Source organism: Euprymna scolopes, chromosome 29 (assembly GCF_053919585.1).
Source record: "Euprymna scolopes isolate OS-2025 chromosome 29, ASM5391958v1, whole genome shotgun sequence".
Lineage (NCBI taxonomy): Eukaryota > Metazoa > Mollusca > Cephalopoda > Sepiida > Sepiolidae > Euprymna > Euprymna scolopes.
The window spans coordinates 37,097,223-37,124,323 of record NC_136510.1 but is presented as its reverse complement, the minus strand read 5'-3'; the positions used below and the strand labels follow the sequence as shown (position 1 = coordinate 37,124,323).

General features: G+C 37.5%; 1 protein-coding gene across 18 annotated transcripts in view; it reads right to left on the bottom strand.

Moving 5' to 3' along the window:
- The window catches only part of LOC145252590 (cysteine and glycine-rich protein 1-like), a 390,115-nt gene that overhangs the window by 36,640 nt on the left and 326,374 nt on the right, over positions 1-27,101 (bottom strand). For all 18 annotated transcript variants that reach the window (XM_080112259.1, XM_080112264.1, XM_080112265.1 and 15 more), the window contains one exon: positions 17,059-17,163. In XM_080112259.1, the coding sequence (XP_079968385.1) occupies positions 17,059-17,155 (97 nt within the window). In that variant the 5' untranslated portion in view covers positions 17,156-17,163. The remainder of the gene's footprint in view (positions 1-17,058; positions 17,164-27,101) is intronic.

Genomic DNA, 27,101 nt, shown 5'->3' with positions numbered 1-27,101 from the left:
CCAAACTCCTCCGACAATTTTGGGTCTAGACACTTGAAATTTTAGATATAGGTTCCTTGAACCTGGATCTAACTTAATAAAGTGATTTGAGCCCGAAACTATAAATTTTGAGGGGTCATAATAGGGGTCAAAGTTTTAAAAAATTAACCATTTTTTTTTTGTTTTTTTGCCTTTTTTTGCACAGCATACACCTCCAAACACCCGAGCAACGCCGGGCACCCCTGCTAGTAATATATAAATAAGATACTTTATTTTTGGAACGACCCTTGTAAAAGATCACTGTAGCCCCCCCACGACCACTGGTATATGTACAGTGATTGAGCTTACAACTTGTTAGAAAAGCAATATCATCAATCGGGCTACTATGATAAGTATGGGGCACACCTTTTTTTCCGCTGAATGAACAACACTTAGGTTTTGATTTTTTCATAAAAGTAAAGAAAATAATTTAATCTTTTTATACATTTTTTTTTTCTTCTTTTTTACTTCAAAGAATTATCATAGTAGCATTTTCTGTAACAAGGCGCATAACCATCTCTCAGAACAGAAAAAGATGACAAGATACAGTTGGGATAATTAATGGCATTCCCATCTACCATCTTTTATAATATAAATCTCACCTGTCTGTTTAAATGTATGTTTGTATGTATATCTGCCTAAAACTTTCGACAGAGGCGACGGATTTTCATGAGATCGGTATCGTTTTGAAGTTCGACCCTTAGGATGACAAATATCGAAAAAATTGGCTAAAAACATTAATTCCTTCACTCTCAACTGGGCACTTTTCTACAAGAAGGGGGTCGGTTTTTTCGCCAATATTTTCGAAAGTCATCCCCTCTTTTCGATTGACTAGCCTTAATTTAAACCTTTGCCACTTCCAGTTTGTCAATGGACGCAACGGCAAAGACGTCATGTCTTTTTTTTCACATTCTTTTGCTCCTTCACGGTACGGGTTCGAGCTTGCCTACCTACAACCACTTTTTCTTTTTTGCTCAACACACACCTCCAAACACTCGGGCAATGCCGGGCATCCAGGCTAGTTTTCACTAAGGCACATTTTATGATACCAGAGATCACATCACATTTTATGATACCAGAGATCACATCACATTTTATGATACCAGAGATCACATCACATTTTATGATACCAGAGATCACATCACATTTCTCCTCATCCCCTTTTCATTTTCCAACATTAGAATTCCAGATGTTGCAAATCGGGCATACTTCCTCTTCATGGGAGTTTTCGGGAGCACTTTTGCAGTTTCTCAGACAAAAATGGACGCGAGTCAGCAAGATCGCATGAACATAGATGTTGAGTGTCAAGTTGCGATTCCAATAATGATAGTTAAACTGTTGATGTCACAATGTGGTTAAAGAAGAGCGTAGCAGACCTAAACCTTTCTCCAACTCAACTGCGGGTTGAGTATGGACAGCACACCAAAGTTGGAAAAGAGCTTGTTAGGAAGAAAGAAAAATTATCCTGAAAAGGACAGCTAAATCGCAAGTGTAGTTTTGTGGGTTGTTCTCTAAATAACAGAGTTTGTCCTAACGAGGACAGATTGATCGAAGGCAATTGATTAACAAAAACTTGTCAGTTACTTGGTTCAGTACAGGTTGGCTTGAGTGTGATGACCAGAAGTGGCTGCACAGTAAAACTAATTAACTGATCATTATTAATTTAAAGCCGAAATAGGTAAGGTGAGACATACTTAATTTTCATTCAGTTTTATGCAAAGGAACAAAGAAAAGGTGGAGGTTCTTAATAAAAATTCAGATATCTTTGATTATTATAAAATTTTAACAATAGTTATTATACATCAATTGCTAAATATTCTTCAAATTTATGTTTGAGGGTATTTTAAAGGAATTTTAGAGAGCATAACATCTTAAAATTTAAAGGTTTCGGATTTACTTCAGTTTAAAGGTTTCGGATTTACTTCAGTTTAAAGGTTTCGGATTTACTTCAGTTTAAAGGTTTCGGATTTACTTCAGTTTAAAGGTTTCGGATTTACTTCAGTTTAAAGGTTTCGGATTTACTTCAGTTTAAAGGTTTCGGATTTACTTCAGTTTAAAGGTTTCGGATTTACTTCAGTTTAAAGGTTTCGGATTTACTTCAGTTTAAAGGTTTCGGATTTACTTCAGTTTAAAGGTTTCGGATTTACTTCAGTTTAAAGGTTTCGGATTTACTTCAGTTTAAAGGTTTCGGATTTACTTCAGTTTAAAGGTTTCGGATTTACTTCAGTTTAAAGGTTTCAGATTTACTTCAGTTTAAAGGTTTCAGATTTACTTCAGTTTAAAGGTTTCAGATTTACTTCAGTTTAAAGGTTTCAGATTTACTTCAGTTTAAAGGTTTCAGATTTACTTCAGTTTAAAATTTAAAGGTTTCAGATTTACTTCAGTTTAAAATTTAAAGGTTTCAGATTTACTTCAGTTTAAAATTTAAAGGTTTCAGATTTACTTCAGTTTAAAATTTAAAGGTTTCGGATTTACTTCAGTTTAAAATTTAAAGGTTTCAGATTTACTTCAGTTTAAAATTTAAAGGTTTCAGATTTGGAGTGAATTTGATCCATAGTCATTAGACAACAATTAAAATTCATTGAATTTCAATTTCTTCTTAAGACTACTTAAGCTTAAACTTTAAATTTGTAACATTTCCAAGAATCAAAAATCATGTGATGGCTTTTAATCAAAAGGGGAATACATTCTAGGCATAAGATTTAGTATCATTTTATTTTTTTGACCAGAAATGTGAAAATTCCAGTTGTCTCCCTCATACTGATGCTATGCATTCAATCAACGTCTGGTGTGTATGCAGACCTCACGATATTATTGTACCATCTTTTGTTCAAGCTGAAATATACTTATCTCATTACTCTGATGCGGATCTATCTCAAAAACCCTTGAAAGAGTTTGTAACATTTTTATTCTATGAGCATTTGGTGAGAATGCACGCGCCACAATATTATTGTACCATTTTTTGACAGGACAGATACATTTTGATCCTAGTTCAAAGGCTCAAAAAATATATTTCACTTGAGTTTCATGTTCAATTACAACACCAAATTTAAATTTACTTTGTGTTCACTATAATTTCAACGATTTTGCAATGCCATCTTTTATGTTGAGTGATGACATGCATATGAACACAAGATTGCCACAGTGCATTATTAATAGGGCTGTAACAACAGAATAATCTTTTCATTCTTTTGACCCTCGGGTATATATCTGACACAGACACACTTAATCAACCGAGAACCACATCAGTCTGTATAAAAACATAAGATATTAACCGATATATACTCAAGAGTCAAAACAATGAAAAGAATATGCTGTTGTCACAGCCCTAATTATTATATAGATTTTAATCTTTGTAAGGAGGGGGACATAAAAATGGTGCAAAACTTGTTTAGGGAATTCATTTTACCTATCGTAGAACTTTACCTGTTAAACATAAGCAAAGTTTGACTTAGAATGAGTGCCAAATTGATGGTTGAATATGGTTACATTTGTGCTCATTCTCTCATTAAATACAAATCCCTTTTAATCAACAAGTGTGCATCAAATAGATACCATAATACTTAGTTCACTGAACCTTGTCATAACAAAGGTCCATACATATTTTAGCCAGATTGACCCAAAATTTCTTAGAAACAAGTGAAGCATGCATGGTCCTCCATGAGTGCACAGTGAACGAGGCATAAAAAAAAATGACTAAGTTCAGCATTTGCTCCCCCCACTACCCCATTTAGCCCCCAAAGCCCCCAAGGAACGTCAAATCCTGGTAAAAATGAACAAACGGTACAGTTTTAGGCCTTAACGTATGTAATTTTGAGTTCTGCACCATGCAAAAAAAAAAAAAAAAAAAAAGAAATGATTAAGTCCATCATTTGTTCCCCCACCCTATATTTAGCCCCCAAGCCCTTAACATATTTAAATTTGAGCGCAGCACCATGAAAAACTGCTAAATAGACATACACAAAAAAGTTTGGACAAATATGGCAAAATAGCCCCAAAAATAGAGTGTTTTTATTAGTCCTAAAAGAGCCCGTGGGGTACACCCAAGAGTTATCGCGAAGTATAGACAAACAAAATTATACAGAAATCAGTTAGTTACAAGTTTTCAAAAAATTTTTATAAAAATCCAAGGCATAATTGTTTTTTTTTTAAAGCACAAAAATGTCAATTTTAGCCATTTTAACCCAAAAGGCAACTCTGGCGAGAGTGGGGGTGGAGGGTGCAACCAGAATTTTGCCGGAAAATCTGTTCTGTTACTTTTTTTACTCATAACATGTTTAATGTTTGTGCAAAATTTTAAAAAATTCCAAGGCATAGTTGAGAAAAGTGTGGACAGACGAACGGACAAGAGGGAATTTACAAATCTACCTTCCTTTTGTCCGGGGGGGGGGGGGATGAAACGAGCAAATATATATATATATATATATATATGAGGAAAAAACGTGTGAATGCCACCTTCATTATTCCTGACTCTCCTAAGTGTTAGTGTCTTGAAAACCGTTTGTTAACATTCATCCATTTTCACATCCCACACAAATTTCACAGAAAACAAACGTTTGTGTTCATATCAAAGAAGAATTAATTCATTTCTTTTAATGAGGTCATCTTCAACACAAGAACTTCATAAGATTGGTTCATACAATTGGCAACAATATATAACAATCTTCCTCAAGCCTTATTTTGTCTGTGGACTACCAAGAGCTGATTGATTGATTGAATACATACATACATACACTCTAAATCAAGTATTTGGTTCTAGATTAATAAAAACTAATTGTGAATCAATTTCTTATATTTATAGCCTAACATACAAACACAAATCTTAACATTTTCAATAAACACTGTTATCCGGCTGTTGACGTCATGACCCCCACCCAAGATGGATATAAAGTGGGTGTTCACTTTACATTAAATTAATATAAAATTAATAAAATTAATAAAATTAATATAAAAAAGTGATCCCCACTTTTTAAAACTATACTTTTTTCATATCTCGGAAACTACTCATTTCCTGAGATTTTAACTATAATTTTCGTTTTCAACACCCTCAAAAACCTATGATAGTGGTAATTTTAAAGAATTTTTTGTGGGTAGAAAGATATTGCGTCTTTACCAATATTTCAATCATATTCATTTGTTTTTCTAATTTTGCATATGAATTACAAAATATCTGATATTTCCCCAAAACCTCTGGTCTTGATGGAGGAGAGACAAAATGTAGCCATAAAGTGGGTGCTCATTTTATGTTAAATTAATATAGAAAAGTAATCTTTCACTTTTTGAAACAATAATGTGCGACTTTAAGGGCAAATATCACATAGTTCACTACACAATTCAGGTTATTAGCTTTCCAACGAGCCTTCATTTCTTAAATTCTGATCAATAGTTGCTGAGATTTCGTACTTATAAAATGGAAAAAAAAAAAAAGGTGGTTATGAATATATCTATACTGGTAGCCAAATGGAATATTGAAATACTCATATCTTCGGTTCTATGGGGCGAACCTACATAAAAATTTGCAGGCTTTTTGAAGATTATAATACTATTCTATGGTTAAAATTTTATAATTGGTAAAAAAAAAAAAAACAACAACAAAAAAAACTATATTTTCAAACTAATAAAATATGGCCAAATTTGCCTATATTTGTATATATAGTGTCCTGGCAGGCCAACTTCAGTTTTGTTGCTTTAGGATGAATTTTGCTTAGGGTATTTTTGTTTTTGCTTGGTTGTCTCCCCTGTGGCCTTGCCAGACCAGAAAAATAAATGAACTAATAATGTGCAAAGAGATACATGCCTCAAAATTACATGTTAAAAATAAACAAGTCACCACATTTTGTGCAAAGAGGCTCCAGAAAAAAGATGAGATGTAACAATCCTGCAAATATCTGCGATGCAACAGATAAAGTAATAATCAATTGCAAGTTACAGTCTTCAGGAGGTTAAAGGTTCAATCTTCAGTATGGATAATAATGAGATTACCATTACAAATTATTTACCACTTCTACCCGGTCATGGCTGATGGAACAAGAACATGTTACCTCTGTGGATTAAATAAAGGTTTCTGTTTGAAATTCTGTGAAGATTGCAGAGTTTGACAAAAGCACAACTATAAACATGGCCAGCCACACAAAATGTTATTTTAAATTTCAGCATGACAAACTTAAATTTGGTGCTACCAGATCAGGCTGTCTCAAAATATTGGCTTCCTGACCTAAAATGCACCAAACATTAATGTGCTGGGGTTTTTTTCTTGTTCTTTTGCACAACTCAATTATGTTCTGTAAAAACAAAAACAACATTTTTTTCCTCTACAAAACGAGCAAAATAAAAACACCATAAATAAATATTTGAAGATTCAAACAAATTTTTTCCCCACAAATTACTGGATTCAGCATTAAATAACCCAAAGAGGGTTGATATGTAGTAAGCCAAAACAGACCTAAAAAAATAAAAATAAAAATAAAAAAAATAGAACCTAAACATAATGGACAAAAAAATGTTATTTCAAATAATTTAAACGGGATAGACACATTGGTGAAGAGAGTCTCTTCTTGAGATGATTGGATGCATTTATTCAATCTGCGCGCTTAATGATGTAAACAGTTATTCCAGACTCAAGAATGACAGAACCATAAAAATGCTATTTGAAATTTAATGATGACAAATTTTAACCCAAAGTGACATTCACCCTAGGCTGGTCGAACTGGCTTCTAAAAGAGGAAGTTCCATGGGAATATCAAATTCACAAGCGGTCCCTAGTCGCTTATATATCCCAGTCAGGAGATGACATTAGGTTTTTGCAGGGAGGTGTTAACATCCTACTATATACAATGCCTGGTATTTCGAAAAAGTCACCCATCTGGTACTGACCAAACCGAACGTTGCTTAACTTCAGTGATCTAACGAGAGAACTTGCGTGTTAACTTACATACACTGATACATCATACATTTTGCACAAAAGTGTGACAGACGGACTGACAGAACCTAACAGATGCTTGGTGTGTGCGTGCGTGGGTTTTCATGTGTGACAGAAGCTTTAAGATGTTAAGATGGGCGAGAAAAGACATGTTGCTTTCTCATCTACTTAAGAAAAAAAGAGGTTTTTTGCCTTCAAACTACAAGGTTATTTTGTATGGGTTTGTGTTAGATGGAAAAGAATAGTTGATACATTGTGTGTGGGAGGATGTTGAAAGATTCGAAAAGAAAGGAAAGAAAATGCATTAATCTTGAAGGAAAAAATAAATGAGAAGTGAGTATTATTATAATAATAATAATAATAATATTATTATTAGGCCGTCTCCATTAACGCTGAACATCCGCAGAATTCCAACATCAATATATTACATGTGAAAGAGTCTGCTGTGAAATTTCCACAGGTCCTGCTAGTCTTGTATTATCCTATTATAAATTTTCGTACTGTCTGTGTGCGTGTGTGTGTTTGTCTCAACCTACATGCAATCCACCCAGGCAAGTTAGGTACCGAAATGAAGCTTATGACCCAGCCGATGTTTTAGTGATATTTATATCCATGTTTGGTGTATGGAAATGCAAAAAAAAAAAAAAAAAACAACGTTTTATTTACTAGATATTTTTCCGGTACAAGGACAAGCTGGGCAAACTCGGGTCCTTGTTGATTTAAATAACCGTAACCAGTTTTGATGGTAATATATAGAAGTGATAAAAAAAGAAAAGCATTTGCATTTATTAATCTAGATAGTTGCGTGTGTGTATGTGTGTGTGTGTGTGTGTGTGTGTGTGTGCGTGCATGTTTTGTAGAAACACTAAAAGTCATAAATATGAATATTTAATTAAAAAGACAAAAAAATATATAAAACAGATAAGGAACGGGAAGTTCAAAAAAAAAAAAAATAGCATGAAAAACGTTTAACAAAAACAATTTTTTAAAATGCCTCATTTGTCATATGAAATAAATGAAAATGCTTTCATAACCATCTATGTCTTCTTGTTAGGGGTTCTCAAAATATTGTTCAGTCCCACTTCAGCAAAAGTTTACAGCCTTTTTTTTTTTTTTTTTTTTTTTTTTGCAATAACATGATGAAAAAGACAAAACAATTAATTATTAATTTTTAAATTAACCAATATTTGAAGTGGACACTCCAATAGGCACATACTCTTAGAATATTATTGTTTGTTTATTATCATCTTTATCTTTATTATTATAGCGTTTGTTTATTATTTTTGATACATTCAGTAGGACAACTGACACCTGAAAAACTTCATAAAAAGACGGTATTTTTACTATTTTATTTTCTCTTCTTTCTAGTTGATTAAGTTTCCTTGTTGTTGTCTTTTTCATGAATACTCTGCTCGGCGGCTAAGTTCTTAATTCTCATAGCTGCTGGTGGCACCAGAAGTGGCAGTCCTGTCTTGGGCCAATGAAACTGTTATCACTCTGGTTGACAGCTGATGAGAGTAGAGTATTGCACATGCTCTCACACATGTTGTATGATAAAAATGTTTTCCGTATAACAAAACTAATTTATATTATCTGAATTCTTCAAACTATTGCTCTCATAGTGTTGTTTTCACAACATTTCAGTTGATGTAACTTTCAAACTTCTTCAGGCATCTCTTGTCGAACTCTGGAATCTTTCTGTAGGACTCAGGATTCTGCACAAAATTTCAAACAGAAACCTCTATTTAATCTACAGGAGCAGCATGTTCTCATTCCGTTAGGACTTCTCCCCAGTCGTAGATAAGTAATGTGGATATTGTATTTTTAAAATCGCCTGCACTGAGGATTGAACCTTTGACCTCAAGACGAGCGTAACTTACAACTGCATTCTACAACATACTTTATCCACTAGGTTACAAGTCCTTGTGCATAAGATTCTCAAGTTTAACAAGGTACACCTAGAAAAAGTTTGGAGATTACATCGATTGAAATGTTATGCAATTAACATCAAGATGAGAACAGTAATATGAAAAATCCAGATAATATTAATAAATCCTCATCTAAAAAATTTGTAAACAACAAGAACGAAGTTTTATATTTATTTATTTCGATAATTTTAGATAGCTTATTATTTCTAGGGAAATTTACCCTCACCCCCCAATTCTTTGCTAATCTGCGTTTTAATGTGGATTAAACCAAATTATATTTCGTTTTCTGTTATTGTCGTTATATATTAGAGTTTCTAGATAGTCTATAGCTAATTGAATTAGAGATTTGCTTGAAAACTGCTAAGGATAATTAGAATGTTTATTGATATACAGTGGAATATTTTGTTTTCTGTTTTGTTAAAGTTATATATTTTTTTATTCACTCTGAAAGTTTACAACCAAAACAGAAATAAACAAAAAATTAGGCACAAAGCCACTCAAAAATTGGGGGAGGGGGGGGGTCTATGGTCGTCTTCGTCACTGTACCCTTGCTTGCTGTGCTTGATCCTAGCTAAAGTTCTCATTCACCACAATACCACAAGCACGCCTGGGGGTCGTTCTAGCTAAGATTCCCAAATCATATTTTTTTTTTTTTTTTTTTTTTTTTTTTTGTAAACATAAAATTTTATAAAAAGTTATTTGCTTAATTTTATTTCATTGGTTTGGGATGGGGAAAAAAATCCAAACAATATAATCAATATGTTAGTGAGACCCTCCCAAGCCTCTCTAGGTGGTAGAACACCCATTGTTTTCCAGCTGGGTGTTGACTGAAAACAAGCAAGTCGCTCTCCATATGGGGCTAAAATTCTAGTCAGGATCAAAGAAACTGGTTAGAGGGTATGTGAAATTTCTCCAAGATTGTTTTTTGGGGTAGCCAGGGAAGAAAAAGAAAGGATTGGGACATGGGTATTTTGGAGGTTTCCTATCGGGGGATGTAGGGGGGAGGTAGTCATTCACTCGGCTAACTAAGAACCTAGTCTAAACGTTTGTTTTAGGGGTCTGGAGTCCGGCAGGATCTGGAACCATGTATGCCATGCTTAGGCAGGGACACAAACTAACTTGGCATCTCTATGCACGCACAGACTCACTCTCTTTATCCATCTTTGGTAAAAGGCCTTAGAGTATAATCTTTTCCTATCACATCTAATCTTTACCTTCAGCTGGTGCTTGAAGAAGGAGACCAGATCCTGATCAGCAAAAGATTCAACCTCGCACTTCTCTTGCACTCTTGAACTCCATTTCTCCATTCTGGCCACGGCCAGGATTGCAAGAAACACTATTCGTCTCTCCCTATCCCACGGCGGCTCTGTGCTGTGGATGATGTAGGACACGTCCAGCGGGCGCGGCTCAGGATTAATGTGAACTATCACCCTGTTGACAATACCCAGTACCGTCTGAGTATGCAGCAATTGAAGAACGCGTGTTCTGGCGTTTCCTTGGCTGAGGTCCTGCAATTGGGACACCCTCGCAACCTCACTAGTCTGGCACTTTTCAGTATGGCATTGAGGGGCAACGCGTTTTGTGCCAATCGCCAGGTCAAGAAAAACTCAGAGTTGTTGAGATGACTCTAACCTGGTGCCCAGATCCACCGGGAGCAGATCTCCTTCAAAATACCTAGATGCTCAACGAGCGTGTCGTTGCCCCCCCCCTCCTCACTAGTTCCTTATATAGTTCCTTTCTAGTCAGCTGTGAAAGGTCGCTGGTTCCTTAGCACAGTCCTACACTTTCAAGAACTGCGTGTTGCTCCAACCTTGTGGTCAAGGATGAGGTCAGGCAAAGCGGCCTTGACCATAGGGTTCCACACAGACTCTTCTGTCGAGGTTCAGCTCAGAAAAGCCAGCCTCTTAGCATCTCAATGACACCTCAATTCGGACATTCCCAAACCGCCCTCACATGGATCTTGTACACAGACTTGTCTGTGAACCAAATGTTTCCCTTTGTCCCAAAGAAGTGACGACAACTGTAGGGATTTTAAATAGTCCTCAGGCAAGGGAAGTACATCCAGTCGGTAAAGGATGATCAGAAGGACGTAGGTGGCATACAGTTTCACTCTGCCCTTCAAGCATAGTTTCCTTCTGTGGTTAGAAGCAAGAAAGAGAAGTCTTACCGTGGGTGCTCAGCGAGTGAGTACAGGCGAAGAAAAGGAAGAACAAACATGGCGGCCAGCATTTTTATTTCGTCCGTTCTCGCATAATCTCGTGTGTGCGTGAAGATGGAACCTATAAAACGATGTTCATTTCTGGGTGCTGGGAGATGATTCCCGGCCAGCCAAGAGAGAAGAGACAGAGGACTGTAGCGATAATCTTTCTTGAACATTCCGTTTGTGTATTTGAGGTGAACCCCCCCCCCATTTTACGTCAAGCTATTTCGGCGATGGCCAACGCAGGTTTAAGCAATATGATTAAGCCTTTTAATGGCGACGGTGATGTGGTGGCGTGGCTTAAAAAAGTGGACCTTGTAGCAAGGATTCAGAAGCTGGATGATGTGGCCGCAGTAATACCACTGTTTCTGGAAGGGGACGCACTGGCCCTCTATTTGGAGCTCAGCGAGCGGGAACAGGGTGATGCAGACGCCATCAAGGGTCGACTGATCGAAGCTTTCGCAGAGGGGCCTTTCGAGGCCTTTAATAAGTTAAAAGAGAAGAGGTGGACTGGTGAATCTGTGGATGTCTATGCGAATGAGATAAGGAGATTGGTTGAGTTGTCGGGCATCAGAGGACATGCCACGAGTCACGTAGTCAAGATGACTTTTGTTACCGGGTTCCCGGAAGAAATATCGAAAAGGTTGCAGCAGGTACCGGGGGTGGAGACGCTGGATGTGAGTGAGCTGCTTAGAACTGCGAAAATTTTAGTGAGCACCCAGCCCACGGAGCCTGGAGGAACGACAGCAACGGTACAGCAGGATGTGGGCAGGAATCTGCCAAACCCGGGGATCGCATGTTTTGAATGCGGGGGACCACACATGAGAAGAGACTGCAGGAAGTTCTTGCAACGGACAGTGTGTTACAAATGCAATTGAAGAGGCCATTTAGCGGTAAAATGCACAAGTTCGGGAAACTGGCGAGGGGAGGCCGACGCGCCAGCGGCCGCCCCGATTCGAGAATAGAGGCGCACCCGCAGCAAATGCCCAAACAGAAGATTGCGGTGGAAGGACGGGAAATTATGGCCCTGATTGACACTGGCTGCACCACTACCATGGTGCACACTACCCTGGTCGGAAGATGGAAAGGGAAGGGTGAAGTAGTGGCATTCGATGGGTCGCGAGTGAAGTGTCGAGGGAAGAAGACCGTCACTATTGATATTGCTGAACGTCGGATGAGGGTCCATGCAATTGTCACTGATCGCCTAGTGCCTGGTGTCCAAGCCATCATTGGAATGGATGTTATATGCTGCCTTGGAGGTGTTACCATCACATGTGACAATGTGAGGTTCGGACTAGCTGAGTGCGCGGTGACGGAGAACGCCCCCAGAGGGATCAACAAGGCCGGGGAGGAAAGAAAATTGTCGATCAAAGATCAGGACTTCCGAGCCGAATTCGACGGAGAGCGGTGGACGGGGCATGGAAACATCAAGCGCCATCGCTGACAAACAGGGTGGCGTGCTACACAAATTCGCTTAGAGGAGGGGCGAGAAAGGAGTTTGAGCAGGAAGTCGACCGATGGATTGAGGAAGGGATACTGATGCCTTGGACGGATGATGTGGAGTCGGGCATTTTGCCGTTGATGGCCGTTCTGCAAACAACTAAAGGGAAAGTAAGACCGGTCCTGGATTTCCGAGAGCTGAACGGCCATGTTAAGTGCCATACGGGAGGCGACACCGTAGATGTGTGCAGTGAGACCATTAGGGAATGGAGGCAGATGAATGGGGCATCTACATTGGTAGATCTAAAATCTGCCTATTTGCAACTCCATGTTGCCAAGAAGCTCTGGAAATATCAGTTAGTCAAGTACAAAGGCAAAACCTACTGCCTTACACGAGTAGGGTTCGGGTTAAATTCGGCACCCAAGATTATGTCAACTATCCTCAGGAAGATTCTGGAGACAATGGGAAAGGGAGATGGGGTAGTGAGCTCATACATAGACGACATTCTGGTGAATGAAACTGTGGTAACTGCCAAGGAGGTGGTAGCTCATTTGAAAAAATTCGGGTTGGTCGCCAAAGAGCCGGAAAAATTAGACGGAGGGGCTGCTTTGGGCCTAAAACTGAAACGAGGTGCGTCAGGCGGCCTAGAGTTTCGCAGGGGAAACGAAATCCCACAACTGAAGCAGGAGCTCAACAGACGTGAACTTTTTTCCATATGCGGAAAGTTGGTCGGACATTACCCCATTGCTAGCTGGCTTAGACCAGCATGCAGCTACATAAAGAGACACGCCGAAGGACAAGGATGGAATGATAAGGTGGGAGAAAGAACGGTCGCCATGATGGAAGAGCTCCTGAAAGAAGCAGAACGGCAAGACCCAGTCCGGGGAACCTGGAACATACCGCGAACATTGGATGGAGTTGTGTGGTGCGATGCGAGCAGCATTGCAACAGGGGTCGTTTTGGAAATTGGAGGAGTAGTTGCAGAAGATGCAGCCTGGTTGAGGAAAAAGAATGACGTCAGTCACATCAATGTGGCGGAATTAGACGCGACAATAAAAGGAGTCAATCTGGCCTTGAAATGGGGACTACGTGACATCTGCATCAAAACAGACTCCGCCACGGTGTTTGCTTGGCTAAAGTCTCTCATTTCAAGCGAAAAAAGGATAAAAACGAGAGGGACTGCTGAGATGTTAGTGAAGCGCAGGCTTGGGGTGCTGGCTGAGCTGATGCAAGAGTTTTGTTTGAAGCTTCGCGTAGACATGGTGGCTTCTGAAAAGAACCGAGCAGATGCTCTCACAAGAGTGAAGAAGAGTTGGCTGTTGCCAAAGAAAGATGTTGTTGCTGCATCGGATCTAGATGATGTTGGTGTGCGAGAACTGCACAATTTGCACCATATGGGGGTAGAGAGGACTTGGTACTTAGTGAAAAAAGTCGACCCAAGAATCACCAAGGAGCAGGTGAGGCAAGTGGTCAGGACATGCGACAGATGTCAGTCGATTGATCCTGCTCCAAGCACACATGAAGCTGGCCAATTGGAGGTGAGTGGGACCTGGGAGAGACTGGCATGCGATGTCACCCATCACAGGGGTGGACTTTACCTTACCATGATTGACTGTGGGCCCGGGCGATTTGCCCTATGGAAGAAGCTACGTGGAGGAACAGGCAATGAAATAGCGGCAATCTTTGATGAGGTGTTTTTGGAGCGAGGCCCCGTGGAAGAGTTGTTAACCGACAACGGGACTGCGTTCAAGTCAGTAGCAGTGACAGAAGTACTGAAGAAATGGAAGATCCAACAATATTTCAGAGCTGCCTACAGACCTAGTGGCAACGGGATCGTAGAGAGAAACCACCGCACAATAAAGGCAGTTGCGGAAAGAGGAGGCACCTCACCTGAGCAAGCCGTCTTCTGGTATAACATGTCGCCTAAACTGGGACAAGTACCAGAGACGGTCCCGCAACTGTCAATGTTTGCATATTCCTGGAGGCATCCCAGGGTGGAGCCGGCAAGCCGAGAAGTAGAGGCCACAGGGACAATTAAACTCGGGGATGAGGTATGGGTGAAGCCACCGGGGGCGCGCTGCACCACACAATGGAGTAGGGGTCGCGTGACTGGGAGGAACACTAGTAACAACATTGTGGTGGGAGGAGTCCCGAGGCACATTCTTGACGTCAGACCAGTTGAGGGCGAAGCAGTGGAGGGGAGTGTGCAGCCACAGGAGGAGGACGAGACACCTCAGAGGCCAAGTAGAGAGAGGCGACCGCCACAGTGGATGAGAGACTATGAAATGTGATCTTGAGATCAGGGAGGCATGTGGTTAGAAGCAAGAAAGAGAAGTCTTACCGTGGGTGCTCAGCGAGTGAGTACAGGCGAAGAAAAGGAAGAACAAACATGGCGGCCAGCATTTTTATTTCGTCCGTTCTCGCATAATCTCGTGTGTGCGTGAAGATGGAACCTATAAAACGATGTTCATTTCTGGGTGCTGGGAGATGATTCCCGGCCAGCCAAGAGAGAAGAGACAGAGGACTGTAGCGATAATCTTTCTTGAACATTCCGTTTGTGTATTTGAGGTGAACCCCCCCCCCATTTTACGTCACCTTCGAAACCAGGAGTCAACTGCGGCTTCAAACTTTGACTTTACCTCCAACTAATTCTTTTCCAACTGGAGGTCTGGTCCGAACTACATGCCGAAGATCCAAACTAGGCTGTCAGTCCAGCTAAAGGGAGCGGGAAGGGAGTCGGCACCCCTCCAGGCTCCCAACTGCAGACCAGTTGACTTGCAGCAGTTGATTTTAGCTCTCGTAGTCTTTTCGTACCTTGTGAGTTCCTCTGTCACTGCCTCGATGTCTCAGAAGCTCGACACAGACGGTGATGTTATCGGCGAATACAGAAACTCTGGCTTTCGATCCGCCAGGCAGAGTGATCCCACGCAGAAGCGGACTTGCCTTATCCCAGCTTGCGAAGTAGCGGCTCCAACGCAAGGACATAAAGCAAAGGAGACAATGGACAGTCCTGACACATGGACCAGGAGATAGCAAAAGATTTTGAATGCTTTCCGTTTACATGTACCACTGCCGTCAGTGCGCGGTACAGTACAGAAATCCATTGGAATCGTTGGAATCCGGCGGCCTTCAAAACAGATGCCAGGAAGCGATGGTCGACCCTATCGAAAGCTTTGGACTGATCCAAATTGATCAACATGGCAGCTGTGTCGTCTTTTATCTTTCTAAGATTGTAGAGTTATGGGCCTGTAATCATCTAGTTCTTCCCTGCCATGCCTATCTGTTTTCCTCAGCAACGTGATCACTCCCTTGGTGATTTGACCCGGGATTGAACCCTTGTCAAATCAGTGGTTGAAAACATCCATCAGAATCAGTATCAACATGGGTGACAGCCTCAAATACAATTCGTAAGGCAAACCATCGAGTCCCCGCAATCTGTTGCTGCCGACCTGTTTCAGTGCAATCAGGACGTCCTGCTCAGTTATTTGTTATGTACATTTTTATTACTAGGAAAACCCTTGCAGTTATGTTTTCTAACTCATGCAGATGATCAAATGCAAGTTTACAATTTTGTTGATTTGAGATGTTTTTAAGTTCAATTCTGCTTCTGGCTGATGAAATCGTATTCTCGCAGGCTTCATTATAGTGTGATTTGAACAGACATTAGTGAATCAATCATAAAATTGAAAATAAAAAGCTAGAATGAGTTTAAAAAAAATTATCTTCAGTCATAAACCTAATCATATTTTTTTTTTTTATCTAAGATCACATCAGGCTCGTCAGTTACATGATTAGGACAAAACATGATTGCATTTATGTAAACGTTAAAGTGTTAATTTAATATTTTACTTGCAAGACTCAGAAAAGTTAAGGACCCCTGCCCTTAAACTCCATTTAGTGAGTTAGATAGGAGAGTACAAGTAGAAAAAAAGGAAAACACAGGGAAAGGGAAAGAGAAGTTAAAAAAAAAAGAAACAAAGAGCGAAAAGGAGAAATGGAAAGGAGAAAAAAGGAGATGGAAAGGAGATGGAAAGGAGATGGAAAGGAGAAAAAAAGGAGATGGAAAGGAGAAAAAAAGGAGATGGAAAGAAGAAAAAAAGGAGATGGAAAGGAGAAAAAAAGGAGATGGAAAGGAGGAAAAAAGATGGAAAGGAGGAAAAAGGAGATGGAAAGAAGAAAAAAAGGAGATGGAAAGAAGAAAAAAAGGAGATGGAAAGAAGAAAAAAAGGAGATGGAAAGAAGAAAAAAAGGAGATGGAAAGGAGAAAAAAAGGAGATGGAAAGGAGGAAAACGAGGGGGGAAGGAAAACGAGGGGGGAAGGAAAACGAAGGGGAAGGAAAACGAGGGAGGAAGGAAAACGAGGGGGAAGGAAAACGAGGGGGAAGGAAAACGAGGGGGAAGAAAATAAAAAAAGGGAACGAAAAATATTTAAATGATTTACCAAACTTGAGCACAAAAAACAGAAAAGCAAGAGGAACTGACAAGTAAAAAAAAAAAAAAAATCAAAGCAATGTAAAAAAGATAAAAGAAAAGAAAATCAAAAAGTACTCACCACACTTGAGACACAGTTTATGCCATTTCTTACCGAGTGCTCTCACCTCTTCGGCAAAATAGACAGCTTTCTTACAACGCGGACACAACTGGGCCATGATACTAACTGTAGCAGCAGGAAAAGAAAACAGAAAAATAAAATTTCCACATGATTTCACAAAGAAAGGATGTTATTTTTGAAACATTTAATCAAAAACTAGAAATTTTGGGAAGGAAAAACTCAGCACAAAACATGCATGTAGAAAAAGGTGAAAGAAACAAAAAATACAAATCAAATTTACTTAAAAACATTATCAACATGTATAATGATGATAATAATGATAAAAATAATGATGATAATAATGATAAAAATAATGATGATAATAATGATAAAAATAATGATGATAATCATGATAATAATAATATACAGCAGATGGTATTGTTGAAATCTTAAGACGTTAGACTGTGGAATCTAACTTACAAACTAAAAATACTAACCAACGACATAGGAACTGCAACAGAAATAAAACAGAATGATTGAAAACAAAATCAAACAAAACATGATTTCAAGGAAACTGAAACGGCAAGAAATCTTATAAACTGTTCTACCCCCACCCCTAAAAAAAAAAACAGCATCATCCCTGGCTGGTATCACACAAAATAGTTTTGATAAGTCAAGGAGGATGGAAGGATCAAGGAATGAAAACACTGTCCACACCTCTACTGGATAAGAGTGTAGAGTGCTGGAACCTTGTGGAGGCTAGTTGCCATAATGGTTGTTGCCAGTGAAAAATCCAACGTAAACAGCTATTGTGATAACGCAAATTCATTTGTAAAGATTATTGAAAGAGGTGAACAGTACTGGAAATCTGTGGAGACTTGTCACCCAGATCCCAGGGAACATCATCGGTTATCATCAGGGAGTAACCTTTGATAAATGGGCTGCGCAAGAACGCTTAGTGAGTAACAATAATAGAAACAAAGAAACCAAGGAAACAAAAAAAAATAAATAAATAAAAATTAAAAAAAAAAAATCACACAATCTGGGGGGGGGGGGTAGAGAGGAAGAAAGAAACAAACAAACAAAAAAAAACGATTCTAGTAGCAGTTGTTGCGACAGAAAATGGTCATGTAGGTTTTACTTCCTTTAGGAAGATGGAAAGACCTTCAGCAAAGAGCATCATCCAACCCTCCATTGGAAAGAGAAGGAAAATACTAAAATCATGAGCTTATTACCACCCAGGCTCCAAATAAAACTAATGATCGCTATCAGCAAGAAATCAATGGTAAATGGCTGTTACAAAAAGGTAAATTGATTGATTTGCAAGAAAGAAGTTGTTACTCATTAGTATAAAAAAAAAAAATCAAAAAGCGCTAAAAATCTGCGGAGATTAATTTGTTGTCACTCAGACGTCGGGCAACGTCATCTGTTGTTCCTATTTACTTGCCTCCCCACGAGGGCAGAATTAGACACCAAGGTCGGTTTTTAATGTGTGAGGAAAATCCAGCTCCACAAAAACGGGCACTCTGGATAGGAACAAAAAATAAAAATTGTCTCAGTCATGAAGGATTTCTCTTCCACTGACCGAGGACAGAACATGTGAAGTGTAGCATTAAAACAGATACTACACTGTGATCTTGGCAAGTTGTTGCCAGTGAGAAATCATCAGTATGAGAACTCGTGAATCATAATAAATTTGTGGTGAGAATCCTTATCAGTTAAAAACAGGCTGAAAGAAAACTCATCTAAAATTATTAAATCATTCCTTTCTGATAGGTTCATAAGAGTAGTAGTTGAGGGGAAAAAATCAGAAGCTCACAGTATTAATGCCGGTGTCCCTCAGGGGTCCATCCTGGGCCCAACTCTTTTCCTGATCTACATTAATGATCTTCCAAATCACATCCTTACACCATTTGTAGACATTTATGCTGACGACACTACCATTTATGGTAGCACATCTAAGACAGTAAACGACCAAGTTCTCTCCAATTCTCTCTCCTCTGATCTTGAGCAAGTAGTACAATGGGGAAAGGAGTGGCTGGTTACTTTTAATGCATCTAAAACCAAGCTTCTCTCTTTACATCAACATTCTGATCCACATCTGGCATCAATTGAAATGAATGGCTCTCGTCTTCAGGAGGCCTCAAGTTTTGACAAGCTTCTGGGCTTGACCTTTACTCCTGATCTTAAATGGAACACGTACATCAAATCTGTTGCCAAGGCCGCTGGAAAAATGGTGAGATCTTTCTATCGATCTGGTAGATATCTCACTGCTGATGCTATTCTCTATCTATATAAGAGCCAGGTACGTCCAAGGATGGAATATTGTTGCCACATCTGGGCAGGAGCTGCTAGAAAGGACTTGTCCTGCCTTGATAGAGTTCAAAATAGACTTCGTAGCCTCGTAGGAGATGTCCTTTTCTCTTCCTTGCAACCTCTATCTCACAGAAGAAATGTTGCGAGTTTGTCTCTGATGTATCGTTATTTTCATGGAAGGTGTTCAACTGGGCTTCAATCTATGATCCTCCCCTCGCCAAACTTTCACAAGAAACACTCGTCTAGTTGTACACACTATCAATAATTCCCCCCACTCTTTATCTGTGCCTAAACCTAATCGTAGATTCCATGAACAAAGCTTCTTTCTTAGAACTGCACGCTTGTGGAATTGTCTTCAGTTTTCCTGCTTTCCGGCTGACTACAATATGGTTGTGTTCAAGCCTAACGTAAATAAGTTCTTGATGAGCCGTTCTATATAAGTTATCAAATTTACCAAATTTTCATTACTAATGATTACTATATTGTCCAATGTCTACTGTACACTCTTTAACCCTTATCCTTGAGTGGCCTCTTGGCCTTGATAAGTGGTAATGCCTATGTAAAAAAAAAAAAAATAAATAAATAAATAAAAAAAATAAAACTACTGAACATGTTTTAGTTTCCTAATAGCAATAAACGTCAAAACGTCAAAAGAAAAATTGTGCACATTTCTATTGTATATTTCTTATTTTTTTTCGTTTCTGCTTTACTTTCACTTGTTCTACAAGATGGCATCATTGGGGCTAACATGAAATTGTTCGTATTATTTGAATTCTTCAGATTACTATTCTCCATCATGAGTGTTATTTTTGGGAAACTTTCTTTTGAGATTGGGAATCTGCATAGAATTTCGAACAGAACACTTTATTTAGTCCACAAGGATAGCATGCTCTTGTTCTGTCAACGTAGAAGTCCTAAGTGATTATTTTTCGAGTCCTACTTGCAGCGAGTATTGAACATTCAACCGCTAGAAGAGTGTAATTTATAACTGAATTTTACCGAGTACTATATCCACTACACCACAGGTTCTTGGAATCGTTCACATTCATTTTTTCCCCCTCCATAATCCAAACATATGGTGTACAAATAAGTTTCAGTCCATGCTTGACTTGTTCAAGTTTCAATCATGAAGACCCAAATGTCTTCCTTTATCTAATAAATCAATATTTGATTCTGACTGGACTATTTTTCTTTTGTTTCCTTGAGCCATATTTTTTTGGTCCAAATCACAATCATGTTTCGCTTTAGTTTTGTTTTTTCAGTTATTCCGGTTCAGAACTATATAGCTACTGTTTTGCTAATCACTTTCACAGCTTTAGCCGCTTACGCTCCTGATAAAATTTTTCTTCATTTCTTTGCTTTAACAATTACATACGTTTACAATTACATAACAATACATAATAAACAATGTATACGTTCAAATTATTTTGTATAGCATTAAAGGCCATTTTTTTTGTCCTACGGAATAAATATCAAATGCTAAAACAAAGAAACAGGCAAGCTAAGGGAGTTGGCAATGACCAAGAGGCATATGCGGAATGAACAATTCTATAACCAACATTGTCGTCCCTTCCGAGAACTCCAAGTCAGACTTTACCCAGATCCAGAACCAGGATGATAACTACCTGCATCGATGGACAAAGACAGGGAGGATTATGAAGACATATTGGAAACCGACAGTACTAAGCGCAAGTAGATGGAAGCAACTAAGTAAAATTTTGCAATCATCAGTTTCTCTGTAAAATTAGCCCAGTTGTAGATGACCCACATTAAGGCACACCAGGAACCTCAAATCCGTCCACAAATCCTGAAACCCCCACAGGAACAACTTCCTGAAGAAGCAATGATAGTTGAATGGCACATCAATGACGGATTGCCTAATAAGCATGATGCAGAAATGTAAATTGATGATACCACAGAAAGATGTAGACACCCAGTAAGTCCCTCCACCGTTAAGACAACCTTCATGTTACAAAACAAGAACATCAAGAAACTTATTGCAACAAATGAGTGGAAAAAATCACACAAGTTTTCTTATGCATGCAAAGATGACCACAACAATGCATCCTGTGGTCATGGGGCAGGGGAGGGGCATGCATAGGTAATAGTCATCTGCTTCTGAGAACAGGAAGTATCTCTGAAGTTATCTCTCCTGATAACAGGAAGTAACCAGGGACCGATTTCCTCTGATAGCTATATATAGAGGAGGACGTCCATTTGCTTTTTTTTTTTTTTGTGGATCTTAGCAACAAGCTAGAAGGACACATTTCCCCACATTACAATCTGATAAGATTATATTCGGTTAATCCAACTCTATAATGCATATTTATTACGTCAATCATGCACCAGAGACAAATTGATGGAGAAATTAATGAAAAACTATCGCTGAAATAGGAGATGCTGCGGAACAAATCAAATTTTTCAGATTCTGTTGTCTTCGTTTTTGTTCACTAGCTGGCAGCACCAACCTGCCTTGTGATAGTAGATTTAAAAACTGGGAATAAATTTACAATCTATATAATAATATGCTAAGGCATTTCATATTCGTACATACGTTATCACCTTTCACACATTTTGAAATAAAAAATTGAAATCTTCTGATCTGCAAAGATGTTGAAAAAAAATACCCACTTCATTAATTTTAAAATGAATTGTTCCAAAATCAAATTGTTTACTATAAAACATTACAAATTTTAAATAATACATTTCAAAAAGTACCATTCGTTTTATTGATTTAAAAGAATATTTAGCTGACAATTATAAAATGTAAAAGAAAAAAAATATTTGTTTTAAAAAGAATTAAATTGTCACAATCTTAAAGAAATATAGAAACCTATTCATTTTATTTATTTCAAGCAATTATTTATATAGAAGATTTATTTCAAGCAATTATTTATATAGAAGATTTATTTCAAGCAATTATTTATATAGAAGATTTATTTCAAGCAATTATTTATATAGAAGATTTATTTCAAGCAATTATTTATATAGAAGATTTATTTCAAGCAATTATTTATATAGAAGATTTATTTCAAGCAATTATTTATATAGAAGATTTATTTCAAGCAATTATTTATATAGAAGACTTATTTCAAGCAATTATTTATATAGAAGATTTATTTCAAGCAATTATTTATATAGAAGATTTATTTCAAGCAATTATTTATATAGAAGATTTATTTCAAGCAATTATTTATATAGAAGATTTATTTCAAGCAATTATTTATATAGAAGATTTATTTCAAGCAATTATTTATATAGAAGATTTATTTCAAGCAATTATTTATATAGAAGATTTATTTCAAGCAATTATTTATATAGAAGATTTATTTCAAGCAATTATTTATATAGAAGAAAAAAAGAGGTATATTTCTTTTTTTATTAGTAATGTCTGCTAGATATTTATTATTTCAAAATGAAGATTATTATTAAGATTATACAGATTGAGGGAGAAAACACCATGCAATTTCCACCAAATCCTCATTCCCACTAGCATTTGTATATTTTTTGTACCTGGAAAAGCATTAAATAAAAACATTATTATTGGTAGAGGAATGTATCTGGAGTCAGGCATAGCCAGCAATCAATTGTAAAAAGTAATGCGAAAACAAAAAAAAAATATTGATTCTTTTAAAACTATACAACATATAAAAAAATAATGTAGATTTGTACATTAAAAAAAAAACACATTATAATGAAGGATTTAAAATTCGAGAATGTTATTTTAGAAGCAAACGAAATGAAAAGAATGTTTATGATAAAATAGACGTGGATATATTTTTGTTTGTTTGTTTTTACATACTGAACCTCAATTTTAAAAATATGCTATGATAAAAAGATTTAGAGTCAAGCTCACACAAAATTTGACCAAATATATATCTCTACTATTATATAAAAGTCATTTGCGTGTGTGTGTGTGTGTGTGTGTGTGTGTGTGCGCGCGCGTGCATGCACATGTTTCGTCCTTATAAGTTCCGAAACGGCTAAGCCTATCTTTTGCAAATTTCACGCAAAAGTAATTTATATATCTGGCAGTGTTCTTAGATATGTTTTGTACAGATATTCATCTGGTAAGTATCGAAAATCGAAAAAATCTGATCCTAAAAATATCTGCTTCTGTGAACAAAAATTAACCAGACACTTTTTTTTTTTTTTTTCCTAAATTAATTTTACCTACCTTAAGACGAGAATTCTTTTAATATATATATAAACACACTCACACAATAAAGACACTGCTCCCTATGAACTCGGAAAAGGCTGAGCCAATTTTTTTTTTTTTTTTTAAATTTCACACAAATGTATATTATGTATCTGGCAATGGTCTTAGATCGGTTTTGTATTGGAATGACCCCAATAAGTATATAAAAAATCGATAATATAAAAAAAAAATCTGATTAAAGAAGGAACAGTCCAATTTTGACCAAAATGAACACCTTGATACAGGCAAACATCACAATCGCAATTTATAAGTTTTATCACGGCACAAGCAAGAGGGCACGGCGTACAAAAATAATGGGTTCTTTGATAAGACAATGGCGTATTTAAGAAAAAATTAATGTTTCTGTTTAGAGCACACTTGAACAATGACTTTTTGCATTTTAAACTAATTCAAGCCATTATATAAAAATAATTATATAAAAATAATTTTATAAAAATCAACTGTAGATTCTCTACAGTGTAATGTAGACTACAATATATTGTGAACTAAATCACTGCAGTGAGGCATGTAAAGTTCCTTCCCAGTGCATTGGGGAAGGGGATGGGGCAACTAGTGCAGGCAATCAATAGATTTGATTGAAAAAATGGGCAATTTCACCGATTCCAATGACAATAAAAATATTGGAAGTGTGGAACATTCATTGATCCTAATTCAATCCTGGCCAATGCGGAGTCTTCCTGCAAATATATTTATATATAAACTCTGCGGATTAAGGATTTCCTAACACCAGTTTTGGAGTATTCTGCCGAATAATAAAAACTAAGTGTAAACTTCTATTTTACAGCTTTGTTCTTTATTTATATATATATATATATATATATATATATAGTATTTTTTTTTATTTATACAAAAATTACTAGCTACATATGTGCATACATGTTAGAATAGTGATTTCTTTCGAAATCCAGCATCATCAGACTACTAGTCTCAACTCTTGAGTTGAGACTAGTAGTCTGATGACACTGGATTTCAAGAGATATCAGTCAAAACATGTATGCACATATGTAGTCAATAATGTTTGTATAAATAAAGAAAATTATACAACAATACAGCTCTACTTGCTATTAAGCACTATTTTATAAACACTTGAGTTTCATTGGATTAACATCTAGGAAACCACAGCAATACAATATAAAAGTGTGTAAAGAATTGCAACAAATTAGAGCCTTTCGTTTTGCCTATTTTTCTTTTTTTTTTTTTCCACAATAAATGGTTTTGTGCAACTATTGATTGCAAATGTGCGCAAGAGAAACTGAATTTCTTACAATGGAAAAAAAAACTGAAGAGCCACAATTGAGGAGAACTGCAAATGCCGTTATCGATCCAGATATATCGCTCCAAGACATTTTGCTTTTGAAATTAAAGAACGCACAGGCTTAAAAAAAAAAAAAAAAAAAAAAAAAAAAAAATTGTAATATCTTCTGATTCCCAACAGGTGAAACTACTTACTTTTGGAAAAAAAAAAGAAGTCATACTAATCTAATTTTCCTGTTGCCTTTTCTACTTAAAAAAATATAAGATTACAAGCTGATCCTACTTAGCATTGTCCGGGATTCATTGGTTGCATATTCTAAAATAAATTTTGATTAAAGTATTAAAAATAAAAACTATGAGTAAGAAACGGAGTGGACTGGCGCACCAACTGCTAACCTCTCCCTCTTGGACAGCATGCAGAAAATAATTAGGTCCTGCATTGTCTGTCACTGCCATAGTGTTGCATCCCTACATTTGTTTTACAAGTACAGGGTGGAACAATAACAGCGTCGCCCTAAAAAACAAAATAAAACTACAGCTTTATTTTAAAACTTTAATTGAAAAAAAATCAATTCAAGTAATTTGATTATATAGTAGAGCTGACAGCTATTCAATGTAGCCACCTTCAGCCTCAATCACTGCCTCGATACAGGTCTGGAACTAGGAGCATGCCTTTTTCACAAGTGTCGACGGGATTTCAACAAATACTCGGTGGATGGCGGTGATCAGGCTGGCTTTGGTGTTGTGGATAGTCATGTTGGTGATGTTCTCAACATATGATCTAACAAAGTAGTCCAGTGAGTTCAGGTCGGGGGAGGAGGAGGTTCAGTGAGAGAAGGGCATAAAGTCGTAGCACTCCTTAAGCCAAGCCTTGGTCTCTTTGGACTTGTGGGCCAGCACAGAGTCCTGTTGCCACACTCAGTAGCCACCTGATTGCATCAGAGGATCAGCACACTCTTCAGCACACCCAGGTACACTTTGGTGTTGACAGCACAGATTCTAGAGTTGGACAAGATACACCTGAAGAAAGTTGGAGGTTACATCGGCTGAAACGTTGTGATAAGAACATTCAAAATGAAAACAGGAGTCCGAATAATCCAAATTGTCAATCTTCATCTAAAAAAATCAGAAACATGATTACAAAATGCTATTACTATAGAGAAGAGATGTAAAAATGCTTATTAATTAATAAAATAAAGCTGTGAAGATTTATCTCCCCTTACTTTATTTGTTTCATGATTGTCATCGTTCTAACACTCTTCCTAACCAGAAGTTCTTTTCTTTTTTTTCTTTTTCAAATTCAAGCTAAAGAAATATTGTAAGAAGCATGCTGTTAGAAGGAAATAAAGGGGCAAAATAACTAGTCGGAATCAAGTATCGATGTGTCAGATGTGATGCTATTTGGGTCTAAATTCTAACATCTGACAAGATATCTACATGCTAGAAGATTTACAAGGTGCCTTCAATAAGTTTTCAGGCTTTTTATATGGCCACTTTTATTGATGGTACACACATGAAACTCTAGTTCCCTTTAAAGTAATCTCCTCTGGCTGCAATTCACTTGTACACTTCCAACAACTTCTGGAAGGCTCCACAGAAATCCTCTTGTGAGTGTGTCAATGACCCTCCTCACAGCCTCTTTCATTTCCATAATTGTTTCATAACAACAGCCTCTAAGGTTTTCCTTGAGTTAAGGAATAACCAAAAGTCACAGGGAGCAAGATCTGGACTATACGGAGGGTGGGGGAACTGTCTTGATGCTCATCTTGCTCGAATAGTCTGTGACAAGGATAGAGCACCGTTGGGACAAACTTTGCACAAATCCTCTGCATCTTCAGTTCCTCGCGAATAATTGTGTGTATAGTTTCCATACTAACATCAAACTGTGCATTTATTCTCTATAGACATACGACAATCCTTATCCATGAAATTCTTTATTTGGCCAATCAACTCTGACTTCCTTAGTCCTCTTTCCACACCTCTCATCATTCTTCACATACTCCCTGCCTTTCTTGAATCTCTTTGTCACTCAAAGACTGATACTCGCTTCATGCAAGATGGCCTAAAAGCAGTCTGAAGCGTTCTATACGTTTCTGTGGCATTTTTCCAAGTTTAAAACAGAATTTTATCGCACATCGTTCTTCTAAAGTGTCCTCACGTCCAGATTGTATTTTTGAAATTAACCAGCTGTGACAATCAGACTTTAGTAGGGTGTATTCCAATTCCTGCTGTAGCTGTTCATTTGAACCTGAAATCATAAAAACTGGTCAGTTAT